General features: G+C 42.5%; 1 protein-coding gene across 1 annotated transcript in view; it reads right to left on the minus strand.

Moving 5' to 3' along the window:
• Positions 1 to 15,992, minus strand: part of LOC132354591 (multidrug and toxin extrusion protein 2-like) — a gene marked incomplete at its 5' end in the record, with an annotated part of 53,940 nt that overhangs the window by 17,315 nt on the left and 20,633 nt on the right. The window contains 5 exon segments of the mRNA XM_059906449.1: positions 1,818 to 1,893; positions 3,777 to 3,975; positions 8,474 to 8,574; positions 9,464 to 9,577; positions 14,762 to 14,859. Of these exon segments, the coding sequence (XP_059762432.1) occupies positions 1,818 to 1,893; positions 3,777 to 3,975; positions 8,474 to 8,574; positions 9,464 to 9,577; positions 14,762 to 14,859 (588 nt within the window).

Genomic DNA, 15,992 nt, shown 5'->3' on the forward strand with positions numbered 1-15,992 from the left:
ATTTGCCATTATTTCTTCAAGTTTTTTTTCCTGTCCCCTCTCCTCTCTCTGTTTTGAGAACTCTAGTTACAGCCTTTCTAGGCCAATCACAGCTCACTGATGTTCATATTTTTCCAGTCTTTTTTCTCACTGCATTTCATTTAGGATATGTACTATTGCTCTACCTTCAAGTTCACTAATCTTTTCTTCTACACTATCTAATCTGCTGTTACTCTCATCCAATATATTTTCATTTCAGACATTTTCTTTCAGCTCTATAAGTTCAATTTGTTTTTTAAAAAATCTTTGATGTCTTACCTCAGCATGCTCATATTTTCCTCTATCTTCTTGAAAATACAAAACATAGTTATTAAAATTTTTAATACCTGTGTGTACTAATTCTATCATATGTTTCATTTCTGGGTTGGTTTCAACTGATTGATGCTTCTGTGGATTTTAATTTCTTGCTCCTTTGTATGCCTGGTAATTTTTAATTAGATGCAGACATTGTGAATTTTAGTTTGTCGAATACTGCATGTTCTTGTAATAATTTAAGTACTCTTGAGCTGTAATACAGTTAAATTTCTTGCAAACAATGTGATCCTTTCAAAGTCTGCTTTTAAGCTTTGTTAGGTGGAACCAGAGCAGCCTTCATTCTAGGGCTAATTTTCCTTGTACTGAGGCAAGGTCCTTCTGAGAACTCCACCAGCCATCCCATGCATTACGAGGTTTTGTTCATTCCGCGTGGTGGGAACACAAACTCTTCCCGACCCTTTATGAACTTCAAGAATTGTTCTGCCTGCTCCTTTCAGGTGTTCCTTCCTGCCCCTCACCCCACTCCCCTGGCCTCAGGTAGGACCCTTACAGGCACAATCGGCTCAGTGGTCAGCTGAAGACTTGAGGGAGAGCTTCCATAGATCTCCAAAGCACTCTCTGGGCGCTCTCCCTGCTCTGGGACTCTGCCTGGGAACTCGCCACACAGCCTACCCACTCCCAACTCCATTTCCCCAACCCAAGGAGATGGGGGGCTTTGCCAGGGCCCCCGCCTGTACTTTGTCCTGGAAACTCCCTCATAGTAAGCTGGGGCAATCACGGGGTTCTCCTCAGGGATTTATCTGGCCTGCCTGTGGTCCAATGTCTGAAAGCCATTTTTTAAAATACAGATTTTGTCTGGTTTTTTAGTTGTTTAAGGCAGGAGGGTAAATCTAGTTCCTGTGCCTCCATCTGACCACCTCCCTAGCCCTAAGATTTTACAAGAATATATTTAAGCACTGGTCTAAAACCAGTGGGGTTGGGTGAAACTAGAAGAGCACACTTAAAAGTAATAAAACCGAATTTCTCCATAAGCATAATCTGAGGCAACTGGTGCAAATTACTGAAGCTTTTGCATAAGGATTTGGTTTATTCAAGACACTTTATTGCATCTAAATAATTACGCAAACACATCATTACAGAAAATGCAGTAAAATTCAACCTAAGATTGGGTCAGTGGTTTATGCAAACACTGCCCAGATGATTCAGGCGTGCTTGCTGCCAGCGTGCCCTGGAGGTGCCTTTCTGGGGATGAGGTTTTTCCATGTGCTTTGTCTGTGTATCTCTGAGCAAAAACACACTGAGCACAAGAGAAAGCCCACTTGCGTTCGATAAATGAACTGGGTATTGGAGGGGTGGAGGGGGTTTCCATGGGCCTCCTTCATTCAAACCTGTTCAAATTCACTCCCAGCTGCACTACAGATTTTCCTATGGAGTAAAATGCTACTCACCTCTCAGAGTCAGAAAAGTATAGTAAAGAAAGAAAGCATAAAACTAAAAATGTCCTCCTAGAAGATGGTACATACTTGTCACTGGTAAATGCACAGGCAACCACGTCCTTTAAAGCGGCAAGTAGGATACCCGTTACAAGTGCGCAAACACCTGGAAAATACAGACGAAACAACAGGAAATGAAAATCCTCCCGAGTGTGATAAATCCTCATACTGACTTCTCATGAGATATCTGTGTCAACGATTTAAGAAATGTAATAATTTAAAGTGTTTCTTCTTACTGTCTAGGAAAAGAGCACCTAAGGTCAGATGATTCTAACTTCTTTTTCTAAGGGAGACTCATAGAAAAGATGTTCATAGATAAGATGACAACCCAATCAGAATCTTCTCTAACTGCTCAGATGCCAGAACATTCATACTGCCCAAGGGTCAGTGATCCAGGAACCTGGAGAGCTGGGCACACAGATTCTGGTCAGAAATAAGCCTGCACATGATAACAACTGCCTCTGAAATGATTCCTGTTAGTACCAAGTGGAACAGTATTTAGTTGGTACCTAATAACAGAAAATCATATTTAGGAGCTTTACTTAACTGAGTAAACAGGAGTGAGCATAAAGAAGAAAGATTTCAGTTGAGTTTACACATGTACGTCAGTTCCTAGAGAAGTTGTGATCTGTGTTTCTAACCGTCGACACAGCTGCGGCCAGCGAGCAGCAGTGCCGCGCTCACCCGCCCCCAGGGCACCGCCCACCCGGACGCTGGCTGCCACGCCAAGGCCTAGAGGCACCTAGAAATGAATGATCACAGAATCACGAGGAGGCGTCAGAGGGTCTGAAAAGCAGAGTATCAGTGCACTAGAGTCTACCTGCGCAGAAACCCGGGACAGAGCCAGAGCTCCGGGTTCTAGACCCGGTTCCAGTACGTCCTTGCCGTGTGACTGGAAACAAGTGGCTTGGCCTCGCCCGCTGTTACAGATGCGTAACAGCTGCCCTGACCGCTGCCCCCATCAGAGGCATCAGAGCAGAACCTCTTACAGATGCTGGATTTGAGGGCAAAGCACCTCCCTTATTAGCTAAACATACACTATCAAGAGTCAATTCACCTTTGCTACATTCTACAAGATTTAATGAACTATAAATATATAAATCAGTCGTAAAAGTGAAATGAATCATGTGAAAAAAGCACTTAGAACAAAGCCTGGCACACTGTAGGAATTCCGCAAAAGCTGATGAAATCTGACTCCACCATATGTTATGTGTCCAACATTCCTATGTCTAATTACCCATCAAATCGAACTATGGCCTTTCATAGTAGATGCCCAAACTTTATTTTAAGTACTGGTTATGGAAATCTGAAGCTGTAAGCTTGCTTGCTTCTTACAGAGACCATTATTCAACCTGCGGGGTCACGTCGGTTGTTCTCCTGTGATGACGGTGCTGCCCTCGGGGGCTGTTTGTGAATCACGGGTTGTGTAGTAACCCGACTTCAGTTCTCAGGTCTGCCTTCAGTAATTTACGTGTCAGCTTTAACTTCTTATTCCTACTAGAAGCAGCACCCTCCTGAGAGCCGTCTAATTTGTTGCTGTTTGAGAACCAGCCTAAGTGAAGTTGATAAAAAATATGTATTAAAAATTGTTAAGATTAAGAACTTGAAAAACAATGGACCTGACTATATAAAAATTTACAAGACTTGTGGGCTCAAAGTATACATATTGGCTTCAGCTCAGGATGAATGGCCAGCTCACATGCTTAACCCCCTTCCTTCCCCAAATGCCACTAAAATGTCAGTAAAGATGCTTAACAGAGAAGAAACTCATTAACAACTCTGAGACTAAGCGAGCTGATGAGCTTCTGGAAGAGGGAAAGGACAACAGGAAGCCGAAGTCCAGATGAGGAAGAGGAAAAGGCTACATCCCACTCGCTCCTCCCACGGGGGCCCCAGGAGGCAATGATGAGCAGTCCTGGGGACTCACGACAGGGCCACAGACAACACGACCAGACCCCACTGCCCACCGGCCCTCCCTCTCAGACTCACTGCGCAGCAACTGGTGGCGTGAGTGCCTCAGAGCCAAGCCCTTCTCGCCTTGGGGGATGGGAGGTGGGGTGGGGCAGTGGGGGCGGTCAGGACTGTGCTCCCTGCTCCCCACCCATAAGCCCTTAAGTGAAGATGTCACGTGACAGATCCCACCTCTGTACTGAGCCGCCTGTTGATCCTTCCCACGCAGGGGAGAGGTCTGCTGGAGAAAAATCCACAAACAACAGGACAGGAAAGCCATGTCAGCCATTTAGTTTATAAATCAATGCATTTTCCTTTTCTTGCCTAATTGCACAGGCTCGAATCTCCAATAAAATGTTCATTATAATTGTTGAATATTCAGATTCATGTCTTACTTCAGTTATCTAATGGTCTCTGTCTCTCATCAAAGGTCTCTGAATACGGCATCCCCGCCAGTCTCTATCCTCTCCCTGTGGAATTCCTACTAGGTATAAGATATATAATGGGTCTACATCTTTCACATGTTCCAGTTCTACTTTTTCTCACTTGTATTTACCGTGGCAAAATACACGCAACGTGAAATTTACCGTGTTAGCCATTTCTTCCCTTCTCATTCCAGTAATTACTATGTGGTGTATTTTTTTAACCGTTATAACCATTTTAAAGTACGCACTTCAATGGTATTAAATACGTTCATAATGCTGTGCAACCATCACCACCATCATCTCCAGAACTCTTTTCATCTCCTAAAGCTGAAACCCTGGGCCCATTAAACAATAAATCCTCACTCCCCCCTCCCCCAGACCCTGGCAACCACGCTTCTACTCTGTCTCTATTATTTTGACTAGTCTAAGTACCACATGAGTGGACTTGTACCGTATTTGTCTTTTTATGTATGGCTTATTTCATTTAGCATAATGTCCTCAAGGTTCATCCACACTGTTCCATGTGTCAGAATCTCCTTCCTTTTTTTTTAAAATAATGATTAACCCCATTGTATGTATATATCACATTTTGTTTAACCATTCATCTGTGGAAGGACATTCGGGTTGCTTCCACCTTTTGGCTCTTGTGAATAAGGCTGCTGTGAACATGAGTGTGAAAATATCTCTTTGAGATCCTCCTTTCAGCTCTTTTGCGTATACATCCAAAAGTGGAATTGCCGGGTCATGTGGTGATTCTATTTTTAATTTTTTAGGAACTACCATTTTTCTGTTTTCCCATGGCAGCTGCATCATTTTACATTCCAACCAACACTGCATAAGGGTTCCAGTATTTCCACACCCTCGCCAACACTTATTTTCTGTTTCTTTTCCTTTTTCTATTTTTTTTTTCTCGAGAGTAGCCATTCTAATGGGTGTGAGGAGGTATCTCAATGTAGTTTTGATTTGCATTTCCTAATGATCAGTGATACTGAGCATTTTTTCATGTGCTTATTGGCCATTTGTATATCTTCCTTGGAGATAATATCTATTCAAGTCCTTTGCTCATTTTAACATCAGGATGTTTTGGTTTTCGTTATTGAGTTTTAAGAGTTGTCTATATATTCTGATTAGTAATCTTTATCACACAGGTGATTTGCAAATATTTTCTCCCATTCTGTGGGTTGCCTTTTTACTCTGTTGATACTGTCTTTTGATGCACAAAATTATAAAATTTTTATAAAGTCCAACTGTCTTTTTTCTTTTGTTGCCTGTGCCTTTGCTGTCATATCCAAGAAATCATTGCCAAATCCAATGTTGTGAAGCTTTTGCCTTATGTATATACTTCTAAGAGTTTTATTGTTTTAAGTCTTAGATCCACTTTGAGTTGATTTTTGCACATGGTGTTAGGTAAGGTCCAACTTCATTCTTTTGCATGTGGATATCCAGTTTTCCCAGGAACAGTTGTTTTTGTCAAAAATCACTTGACAATATATGTAAGGGTTTACTTCTGGGCTCTCTATTTCATTGGTCTGAGTATCTAATTCCATCTATTTACATGCCTTTGTTTTATTATGGGAATTTCCACAGATCTATCTTCAAGTTCATTATTTGATTTTTCAGTTTTAACTAATCTATGAAGTATTAAATTTCTGTGGCTATATTTTCAATTTTTTAAAATCCTACTTGGTTCTTTTCCAAATATCATTCTTCGGGTTTCAATTTCTTCTTTTATGTTGAATGATTTTGAACATACGACTTTTCTATTCTCTGATTATTATACCATCATCTCAAATTCCAAACTCTAACTTTCCTCTTTACTGTATCTGTTAACTCTTGCTCTCGGTGGATTATTTCTCTGTATTTTATCATTTTTATTGTAAGTTCACCATTAAGGGGACTTGTTTTTTTTCCATAAAAATAATGAACACTTATTGCTTCAGAGTCTCTTAACAAAGGGAAGCCTGGGACAAGAAACAGAAACTAGAATGGTGGTTGCCAGAGGCTGAGGGCAGGAGGAACGGGAATTATTCAATGGGCAGAGTTTCAGTTTTGCAGGAGGAAAAAGTTCTGGAGATTGGTTGTACAACAGTCAAAATATGCTTAACACTACTGAATTGGGCAGTTAAAATGGTAGTTAAGATGGTAGACTTTACATTATGTGTATTTTACCACAATTAAAAATAAAAATTAATAAAAAAAAAATGAAGCCTGTGATAGAACAGGTAGAAAAACAGAAGATCTGAAGATAAGGTAGAATTGGCAGATAGCTTCGGTTTACTGCACACCTATAAACAAGCTCCACGGGACTTCCCTGGTGGCCCAGTGGTTAAGAATCCGCCTTCCGATGCAGGGGACGTGGGTTTGATCCCTGGTTGGGAACTAAGATCCCAAATGCTGCGGGGCAACTAAGCCCGCTTGCCGCAACTACAGAGCCCACGTGCTCTGGGGCCTGCATGCCACAACTAGAGAGCCCATATGCTGCAACTACTGAGCCCATGTGCTCTAGAGCCTGCACACCACAACTAGAGAGAAGCCCACATGCCGCAATGAAGAGCCCGCATGCTGCAATTAAGACCCAACACAGCCAAATAAATAAAAACACTAAAAACAAACAAACTCCAGGGCTACCATTTAAAAACAGAAGCAAGGACTTCCCTGGTGGCACAGTGGTTAAGAATCTGCCTGCCAATGCAGGGACATGGGTTCGATCCCTGGTCCGGGAAGATCCCACATGCCACGGAGCAACTAAGCCCGTGTGCCACAACTACTGAGCCTGCGCTCTAGAGCCCGTGCTCTGCAACAAGAGAAGCCACTACAATTGGAAGCCCGCACACCAAAACAAAGACCCAATGCAGCCAAAGATAAATAAATTAATTTTAAAAAATAAAAAAATAAAACCAGAAGCAAAACCAAACCGTGCCTTGATGGAATCTTTCCCCCGTCAACAGCCAATCCTCTAGACAGAACTGACTCCCAGCAGCCTCTGCTTCTTCATCCCCGAGAAGGTCAGTGCCCACATCTGGCTCCTGCTCTTCATCACTCCAAAACGTCTCCAATGACCCTACATCCAAGGGACCCTTCCCACCCTCTACCCGGCTTCTTCCACGACCTGTTCTCGGGGTCACCCCCCTTCCACACCTGCCCGGGCCTGGCTCTTGGTGGGGGTCTCCTTCTGCTGCTGACTTCTGTGTCTTGGGGTTTGCCCTTAGACACCCTCCCTGCTCACTCCTACACGACCACATCAATCCCCACTAAGTCCTTCTTTCACTTCTAAGACTAAAAAAAATGTAAACGGAAACAACAATGGCCCCTCATCCTACTGCCCAGATGGCATCTGTTTTTCAAAAACAAGGAACAAAGGGCCTGTATGTGCAGAACTGGAATATTCAGAAAGCCTCAGAAGGTAAAAGGCATGACCCTACGCAGTTGTTCAAGCCCGAAACCCTGGAGGCATTTGTGATTCTTCCCGTGCATTGCCGAGCCTCCCACATCCAAACCCTGGTCCTGTCACTTCAGCTCTGCCCGACGGCATCACTAACTCAGCCTCTCTGCCCCTCCTCCACCACCAGCCGCCGTCCACTTGCTCCCCTCGACGATTCCAACAGCCTCCTTCCCGCCTCCCATCCCACACCTGTCCTCCAAGCCAGCTTCCACACAGCGGCAAGAAGCTTCTGTCCTTGCGAACCCCTCAACCGGGCTCGTGTCAGGTCCCTGAACGTGCAAGGGCTCTCCTGCATCCCTGCATCTCAGGGCCTGTGTGGTCAGCCCTGACCGTGGGCTTCCCGGGCTGGCACCTTCTCACCCTTCAAGTCTCCGCTTACACAGCAACTCAGGAGGACCGTTCCTAAACACCTATCTAAAAAGGTGTCTGTCTCTGTTTTCATACATCTTAGACTTTTTTTGTTGTTTGCTTCTTTTATGGTACATATTATATGTCTATATCATGCTCTTATTCATCTGTTTGCTTATCTCCACGCCAGCCCACCAGCCACGAGACGGGGACCGTCTGCACCTTACGCCCCACCGTATCCCAGCACCAGGTTATTTTCAGTAAACTCCGTTATCTCCAATAGACACGCCAGGCGCTGTGCTAAGTATTTTATAGAAGCTTTGTCTTAATTTTCACCTGCCAAGTAGGTATTATTTTTTTCCCACTGTGTATATGAGGAAAGTAAAGCTCAGAAAGGTTACATAACGAGCCCAGCATCACAGAGCTGGGAAGCAGCACGGCCAGGACCCACACCCAGCGGTGTGTCTGGCTCCAAAATCCACGCTTGCTTCTCCAGCTGCGCTCCCCCCTCGTACCGTCTAACTCTCCGAGTGGACAGCACGGCATCGCCTTGCCATGTAGGCCGCAGAAGCCAGTACATAAACGACGGCCTGGGCTCCAAGCTCTGTCATGCTCATCAATCCTGAAATGTTCAAGAAGTGGAGTAAAGTGAACATTTTCCTTATGAAGCTAGAACCTAATGTAATTTAAGAGAAGTCAAGATTGCCCCCAGAAGCATAATCCCATGGCAGAATTCACTTTCTGTGCCAAGGAGAACCCCATTCAGGAAGCATCCAAGAACTTCAGCAGCTAAGATGGGATACAGGCTCATTCCAGAAGCCCCCATTTCACCAGGGAACAAAACACGGGGCTTAAGTAGAAAACCATGCGGTGTGCCGGGGTGCAGGTCATCCTTCAGGGAGACGGGGGGCCACAGTGTGGAGCGAAGGACAGAGGGCAGTGGAACTCCATGAGAAGTGATGGGACTATTAACGCATTCCAGTGTCCACAGAAACTTTCAGATCAAGTATTATTACCCTCTGTCTCTGCTGTTTTCTCTATTCCTTCACTAGCAGTGGACGGCTAAGGTGAATGCCCGTGACTGAAACTGTTCTAGGTCGGAAAGAAACACAGAGTGAGGCTAAAACAGAGCAAAATCAGTCACTCTGTAAATGCCCTAGGATCTTGGCACAATGCCTAGCAAAAGTCGGCTGAGCCACAGGATGGCCAAAGAGTCCTGAGACCTAGACTCGGGCTTTGTTCTCCTGCTCTGTGACCTTGGCAGGTCGCTCCATGACCTTAGCAAACGTCCCTTTCAAAGCTACAAAATGAAAGGCAGTGGGGTAGCACAAAGCCTCACCCAACTTGAACAGTGTGCTTACGGTTGGATGAGGAGTGAAACCTGTACTGAAATCTTCCATGAGGGCCTGATGAAACCAAGAGGAAGGAGAAGCAAACCTGGGTCTCCTGAAAAGCTCTGTGGACATGATTAACCAGGCTGTTGACAGGTTTCCACTGAACTGCTGACCAACCTGCAAGGAAGGTTCCGACTTCAAAGGTCCACCACTCAATGCACACCATGAACATGCTGGGTATGGCCAGCTGGATGAAGGAGCCCCACTCCTGGAAACAGTCCCTGGTCCAACCTGGAGGACAGGGAAGAACACAGCATTTACTTTTCCACAGTCTGATACCAACAATTCTATCTCACACGCGTGCCTCCACCGAAAGCTCAGAGACTGGGAGGAACCAGTGTTCACTGGAAAAACAATATATTTTAAAGAGGTCAACAAGCCCAGAGTTTGAGATGGTGGGAACAGAGCTGACAAAATGTAGTGAAACTGAAGTCTGTATATGCCCTATGACCCACACGTTTCACTCCCGTTATACACAGCAGAGAAACTTGTGCAGAGTCCCATAAGAAACCACATAGGTATCCCTGTGGCTCGTGTGCTTGTGGGATGATGGGGGCATCAAGGATACAATCACTAGGGAGCTAGAAAAGTAAAATATGATGGATGGATACTATAGGGAAAAGCGGAACACTGGGCGTACACATGGCAGTATGATTAGATCTGAACTCCACTGTGCCCACAAGCAACTAAAGTAAAACTAGATAAACTGAACTACATCAAAATGGAAAATTTCTGGGCATTAAAGGACACAATCCACAGAGTGAAAGGGCAACACACAGAACAGGAGAAAATACTAGTAAATATTCTATCTGAAAAGGATATCTGGATATCATAATATCCAGAATATAGAAAGAATTCCTACAGTTCAACAGCAACAACAATTTAAAAATGGGCAAAGGCTGGTGGCGCAGTGGTAAAGAATCCGCCTGCCAATGCAGGGGACATGGGTTCGAGCCCTGGTCTGGGAAGTTCCCACATGCCGCAGAGCAACTAAGCCCATGTGCCATAACTACTGAGCCTGTGCTCTAGAGCCCACGAGCCACAACTACTGAGCCTACGTGCCACAACTACTGAGCCTGTGCACTTAGAGCCCACACTCTGCAACAAGAGAAACCATCACAATGAGAAGCCCGTGCACCACAACGAAGAGTAGCCCCCGCTCTCCGCAACTAGAGAAAGCCCGCGTGCAGCAACGAAGACCCAACACAACCAAAAAATAAATAAATTAAAAAACAAAAAACAAAACAAACAAACAAATAAAAAATGGGCAAAGGACTTGAGCAGACATTTCTCCAAAGAGGATACACAAATAGCCAACTGGCACATTTTTTAAAAACGCTCAACATCGCTGATCATTAGGAAAATGCAAATCAAAAAAAACACAATAAGATATCATCTCACACCCATCAGTTGGCTGCTTTAAACCAACAAACAAATAGAAAATAACAAGTGTTGGTGAGGATGTGGATAAACTGGAAGCCTTGTGCACTGTTGGTGGGAATGTAAAATGATGCAGCCACTATGGGAAAACAGTATGGTGGTTCCTCAAAAAATTAAAAATAGAACTACCATATGGTCCAGCAAAATCATTTCTGGATATATATATGTATAAAAGAATTGATAGCAGGATCTCAAAGAGATATTTGTATATCCACGTTCATAGCAGTATTATTCACAATAGCCAAAAGGTAGAAGCAACCCAAATGTCCATTCACAGATGAATAAATAAGCAAAATGTGGTCTATACATACAATGGAATATTATCCAAACTTAAAAAAAGAAGGAAATTCTAACACATGCTACAAAATGGATGAACCTTGAGGTCATTATGCTAACACATAAGACAAAAAGGCACAAAAGACAAATACTGTATACTTTTACTTATGTGAGATATCAAGAGTAGTCAAACTCACAGAATCAGAAAGGAAGACAGTGGTTGCCAGGGGCTGGGGGAATGGAGCATGGAGAATTGTTAAATGGATACTGACATATAGGGAGAAATTGACAATAATACAATAGTAATAGTAATACCCCACTTACATCAATGGACAGAAAATCAATGTGGTCTTAAATGACACAATACACCAGTTGGACTTAACAGATATCTACAGGACATTACAACCAAAAACAGCAGAATACACATTCTTTTCAAGAGCACATGGGACATTCTGCAGGATAGATCACATGCTGAGCCACAAAACAAGTCTCAACAAATGTAAGAGGACAGAAATTATATCAAGCATTTTTTTTCCAACCACAATAGTATGAAACTAGAAAACAACTTAGAAAGAAAAATGGGAAAAGAACACATGGAGACTGAAAAACATGCTACTAAAAAACCAATGGGTCAATTAAGAAATCAAAGAGGAAATCAGAAAATAACTTGATACAAATGAAAATGGAAACACAACACTGCAAAAATCTATGGTATACAGCACAAGCAGAGGGAAGTTTATAGCCATACAGGCCTTCCTCAAGAAACAAGAAAAATCTCGAATAAACAACCTAACCTCCCACCCAAAAGAATTAGAAAAAGAAAAACAAAGCCCAAAGTCAGCAGAAGAAAGGAAATAAAGATCAGAGAGGAAATAAATGAAAGAGAGATTAAAAAAAAACACACAATAGAAAAGATCAATGAAACCCAGAGCTGGTTTTTTGAAAAGATAAACAAAACTGATAAACCTTTAGCCAGGCTCACCAAGAAGAAAAGGGAGGGGACCCAAATAAACAAAATAAGATATTTGCAAACCATATATATGATAAGGGATTAATATCCAAAATATACAAAGAACTCATACAACTCAACATCAAAAAACAAACAATCCTGGGACTTCCCTGGTGGTGCAGTGGTTAAGAATCCGCCTGCCAACACAGGGGACATGGGTTCGAGCCCTGGTCCAGGAAGATCCCACATGCCGTGGAGCAACTAAGCCTGTGCGCCACAACTACTGAACCTACGCTCTGGAGCCCGCGAGCCACAACTACTGAGCCCGTGTGCCTAGAGCCTGTGCTCCGCAACAAGAGAAGCCACTGCAATGAGAAGCCCATGCACCACAACGAAGAGTAGCCCCCACTCACCGCAAACAGAGAAAGCCCGTGCACAGCAATGAAGACCCAACACAGCCAAAACTAAATAATAAATTTTTTTTAATTAAAAAAAAAATCCGATTTAAAAATAGGCAGAAGACTTGAATAGACATTTTTCCAAAGACGTACAGATGGCCAACAGGCACATGAAAAGATGCTCAACATCACTCATCATCAAGAGAAATGCAGATTAAAACTGCAATGAGATATCACCTCACACAGGTCAGAATGGCCATCATCAAAAAAGACCACAGATAACAAATGTTGGCAAGGATGTGGAGAAAAGGGAACCCTCTTGCACTGTTGGTGAAAATGTAAATTGGTGCAGCCACTATGGAGAACAGTATGGAGGTTCCTCAAAATACTGAAAATAGAACTACCATATGATCCAGCAATCCCACTCCTGGGTATATATCCAAAAAATAAGGGAAAGACTAATTCAAAAAGATATATGCACCCCAATGTTCAAAGCAGCACTATTCACAATAGCCAAGACATGGAAACAACCTAAATGCCCATCGGCAGAGGAATGGATAAAGAAGATGTGATACGTATGTACAATGGAATATTACTTGGCCATAAAAAATGAAATAATGCCATTTGCAGCAACATGGATGGACCTGGAGGGTATTACACTTAATGAAATAAGTGAGACAGAGAAAGACAAATACTGTATGGTATCACTTATATGTCTAAAAAATAAAACAAACTAGTGAATATAATGAAACAGAAATAGACTCACAGATACAGAGAACAAACTAGGGGTTATCAGTAGGGAGAGGGAAGGGGAAGGGGCAAAATAAAGGTAGGGGATTAAGGGTACAAACTACTGTGTATAAAATAAATAAGCTACGAGGATATATTGTACAGCACAGGGAATATAGCCAATATTTTATATTAACTATAAATGGAGTATAATCTATAAAATTTTTCTATCACCATATTGTACACCCGAAACTAATGTAATATCAAAAATTCACGGGGCTTCCCTGGTGGTGCAGTGGTTGAGAATCTGCCTGCCAATGCAGGAGACACGGGTTCGATCCCTGGTCCAGGAAGATCCCACATGCCGCAGAGCAACTAGGCCCGTGAGCCCCAACTACTGAGCCTGCGCGTCTGGAGCCTGTGCTCCGCAACAAGAGAGGCCGTGACAGTGAAAGGCCCGCGCACCGCGATGAAGAGTGGCCCCCGCTCGCCGCAACTAAAGAAAGCCCTTGCACAGAAACGAAGACCCAACACAGCCAAAAATAAATAAATAAATTAAAAAAAAAAAAAAAAAGACTGGACAGGAACAAGTAAAATTCTCTCTTCACACATGACACCATCCTACACCTATCCAAAGAATCCACAAGAAAGCTCCTAGAAAGAACAGATCACTTCAGCAGAGTGTCAGGTACAAGATCAACAGAAAGGGACAGAAAGTAGGTTAGAGGTTACCCAGGGCTGGGCAGAGGGAAAATGGGAAGTTACTGCTTAATGGGTAGAGTTTCTATTTGAAGAGATAAAAATGTTTTAGAAATGGATAGTGGTGATGGTTGCATACATAACATTGTGAATGTACTTAAGGGCACTAAATTGTACATTTAAAAATGGTTAAAATGTCAAATTTTACATTACATATATTTTACCACAATTCAAAAAATAGAAAACAAAAACAGATCTATTTTACTAAATTTACAAATGGATGTTAAGATACTTAAGGGAATTTAGCTAAGTTGAAAGTGGTGCTGATTGTTTAAGAGTTCCATCTGTTCATGTGATTTGATAAGACATTAATCAAACTTCACTTTAACAGAGCAGACTGATTTGCAAGAAACAGCTACTAGGATTTTGTATTTGCAATTTTAACTCATTTAATATTAATCCTTACAAACCAGTAGGTTTCTATGAACAAAAGCTGCCTTCGTAGATGTAAAAAAAAAAAAAAAATTCTCATGTTGAACCTGTAACTTTTATATTTTCAGTAACTTAAATATTTTATAGAATTTTTAAATTTCCCAAAAGATAAGAACAAAAAAACTCTGAGGAAAAAAAAAATTCAGAGACCAGAATCACATCTTTCTGAACAATAAATAACATAAGAAATCGGCTGGAAAGGCGGCCGCCCCCTTGCCCGTCACGCATCGCACGTTCGTGGGGATCCTGGTGCTAAACCATTCATAGACGACCTGCTTCTGGGTCGGGGTTTCATACGTAGCAGAGCAGCTCCCTCGCTGCGATCTACTGAAAGTCAGCCCTCGGCACAAGGGTTTGAAAAAAGAAATAAAAGAAGATAATAAAAAAATAAAAAGAAAAGAAAAAAATGAAAGAAATCAATGTCCTCATTACCTCCCCAGGTGTTGACGTGGATTTTTTTCCACCACACGTACAGGAAGAGAAGAGCAGACAGGCAGAACTGGGAAGTGGTGTTCGCCCAGGCAGATCCTCTGAAGGAGAAAAAGCTATCATCACCCGGAGTACATTCCTCCCAAATAATAAGCTTTTGCTCTCACAGTCATTAGATTAGCCCAGAGCTCCTGGGCTATCTTCTTTTTAAACACTGGATCCACTTATAATAGATTTGTTTTCTTTTCATCAAGATTGAATTTTTGTGGAAGAACCCAATGCTACTAGTAAAGCAAAAGGACATAAAGACTTATCACCCTTCCTTGTTCTGATAGCCTTAAATAAACCATCAAATAAATTCTTAAACATACTTAGTTCAAAGGCTATGGCAGGGACTTCCCTGGTGGTCCAGTGGGTAAGACTCTGCACTCCCAATGCATGGGGGCCTGGGTTCCATCCCTGGTCGGGGAACTAGATCCCACATGCATGCCGCAACTAAGACCGGGCGCAGATTAAAAAAAAAAAAAAAAAAGGCTATGGCAAACAGCTACTGTGTTCAACAACTGGTCTAAGGTCATAGTAGTTTTATTTCCCAGGATTATAATAAATTTGTTTTGTCTTGGGAAATAACCTGAGAGCATTATCAATGGATGACATTTTATCCCCACAAATAGAATGTGCCCTGTTCTGGCACAGAGACCCAGGAACTCTGCATTCTCTTCTATTTTTTCATTTCACTCTCCTGACCAGTTCTCACATTTTATCATTTCTTAATCCATTCCTGTGTTTTTCTCCTCTTACCCACCTAATTCCCAAACTGCCCTCTGTATATCTGTTTAAAAAAACCTTCTAAAAGACAGTCTCTGAGGTTCACCTTCAGAGAAGCCTGCTGAGATGCTTATGTGGGTCAATGTCACCGCTTCTCAAACTTGGCCCCTGACTCTTCACTCCCCCACGGCCAAAGCCTCTTTCGGTTTTCTGGAAGGTGTTACAAATGTTTTTTCATTGATTGGTCTGTGTTCCAACTCTGCACAATCCTTCAATTAACGGCTTTTGTATATATTTTTTACTGCAACCGACAGTAAGAATTAAATTTCTGTCACTATCCAGTACCCACATGCCATAGAAGCAAACGTCTCATGAAAAACACCCCCAGGCCACCTTCTATTTTCTATTCTATTTCATCTTATTTCATTCATAATATATTTAACTTTTCAAAGTGCTGGTCATGACC

This window comes from Balaenoptera ricei, chromosome 20, assembly GCF_028023285.1.
Source record: "Balaenoptera ricei isolate mBalRic1 chromosome 20, mBalRic1.hap2, whole genome shotgun sequence".
NCBI lineage: Eukaryota > Metazoa > Chordata > Mammalia > Artiodactyla > Balaenopteridae > Balaenoptera > Balaenoptera ricei.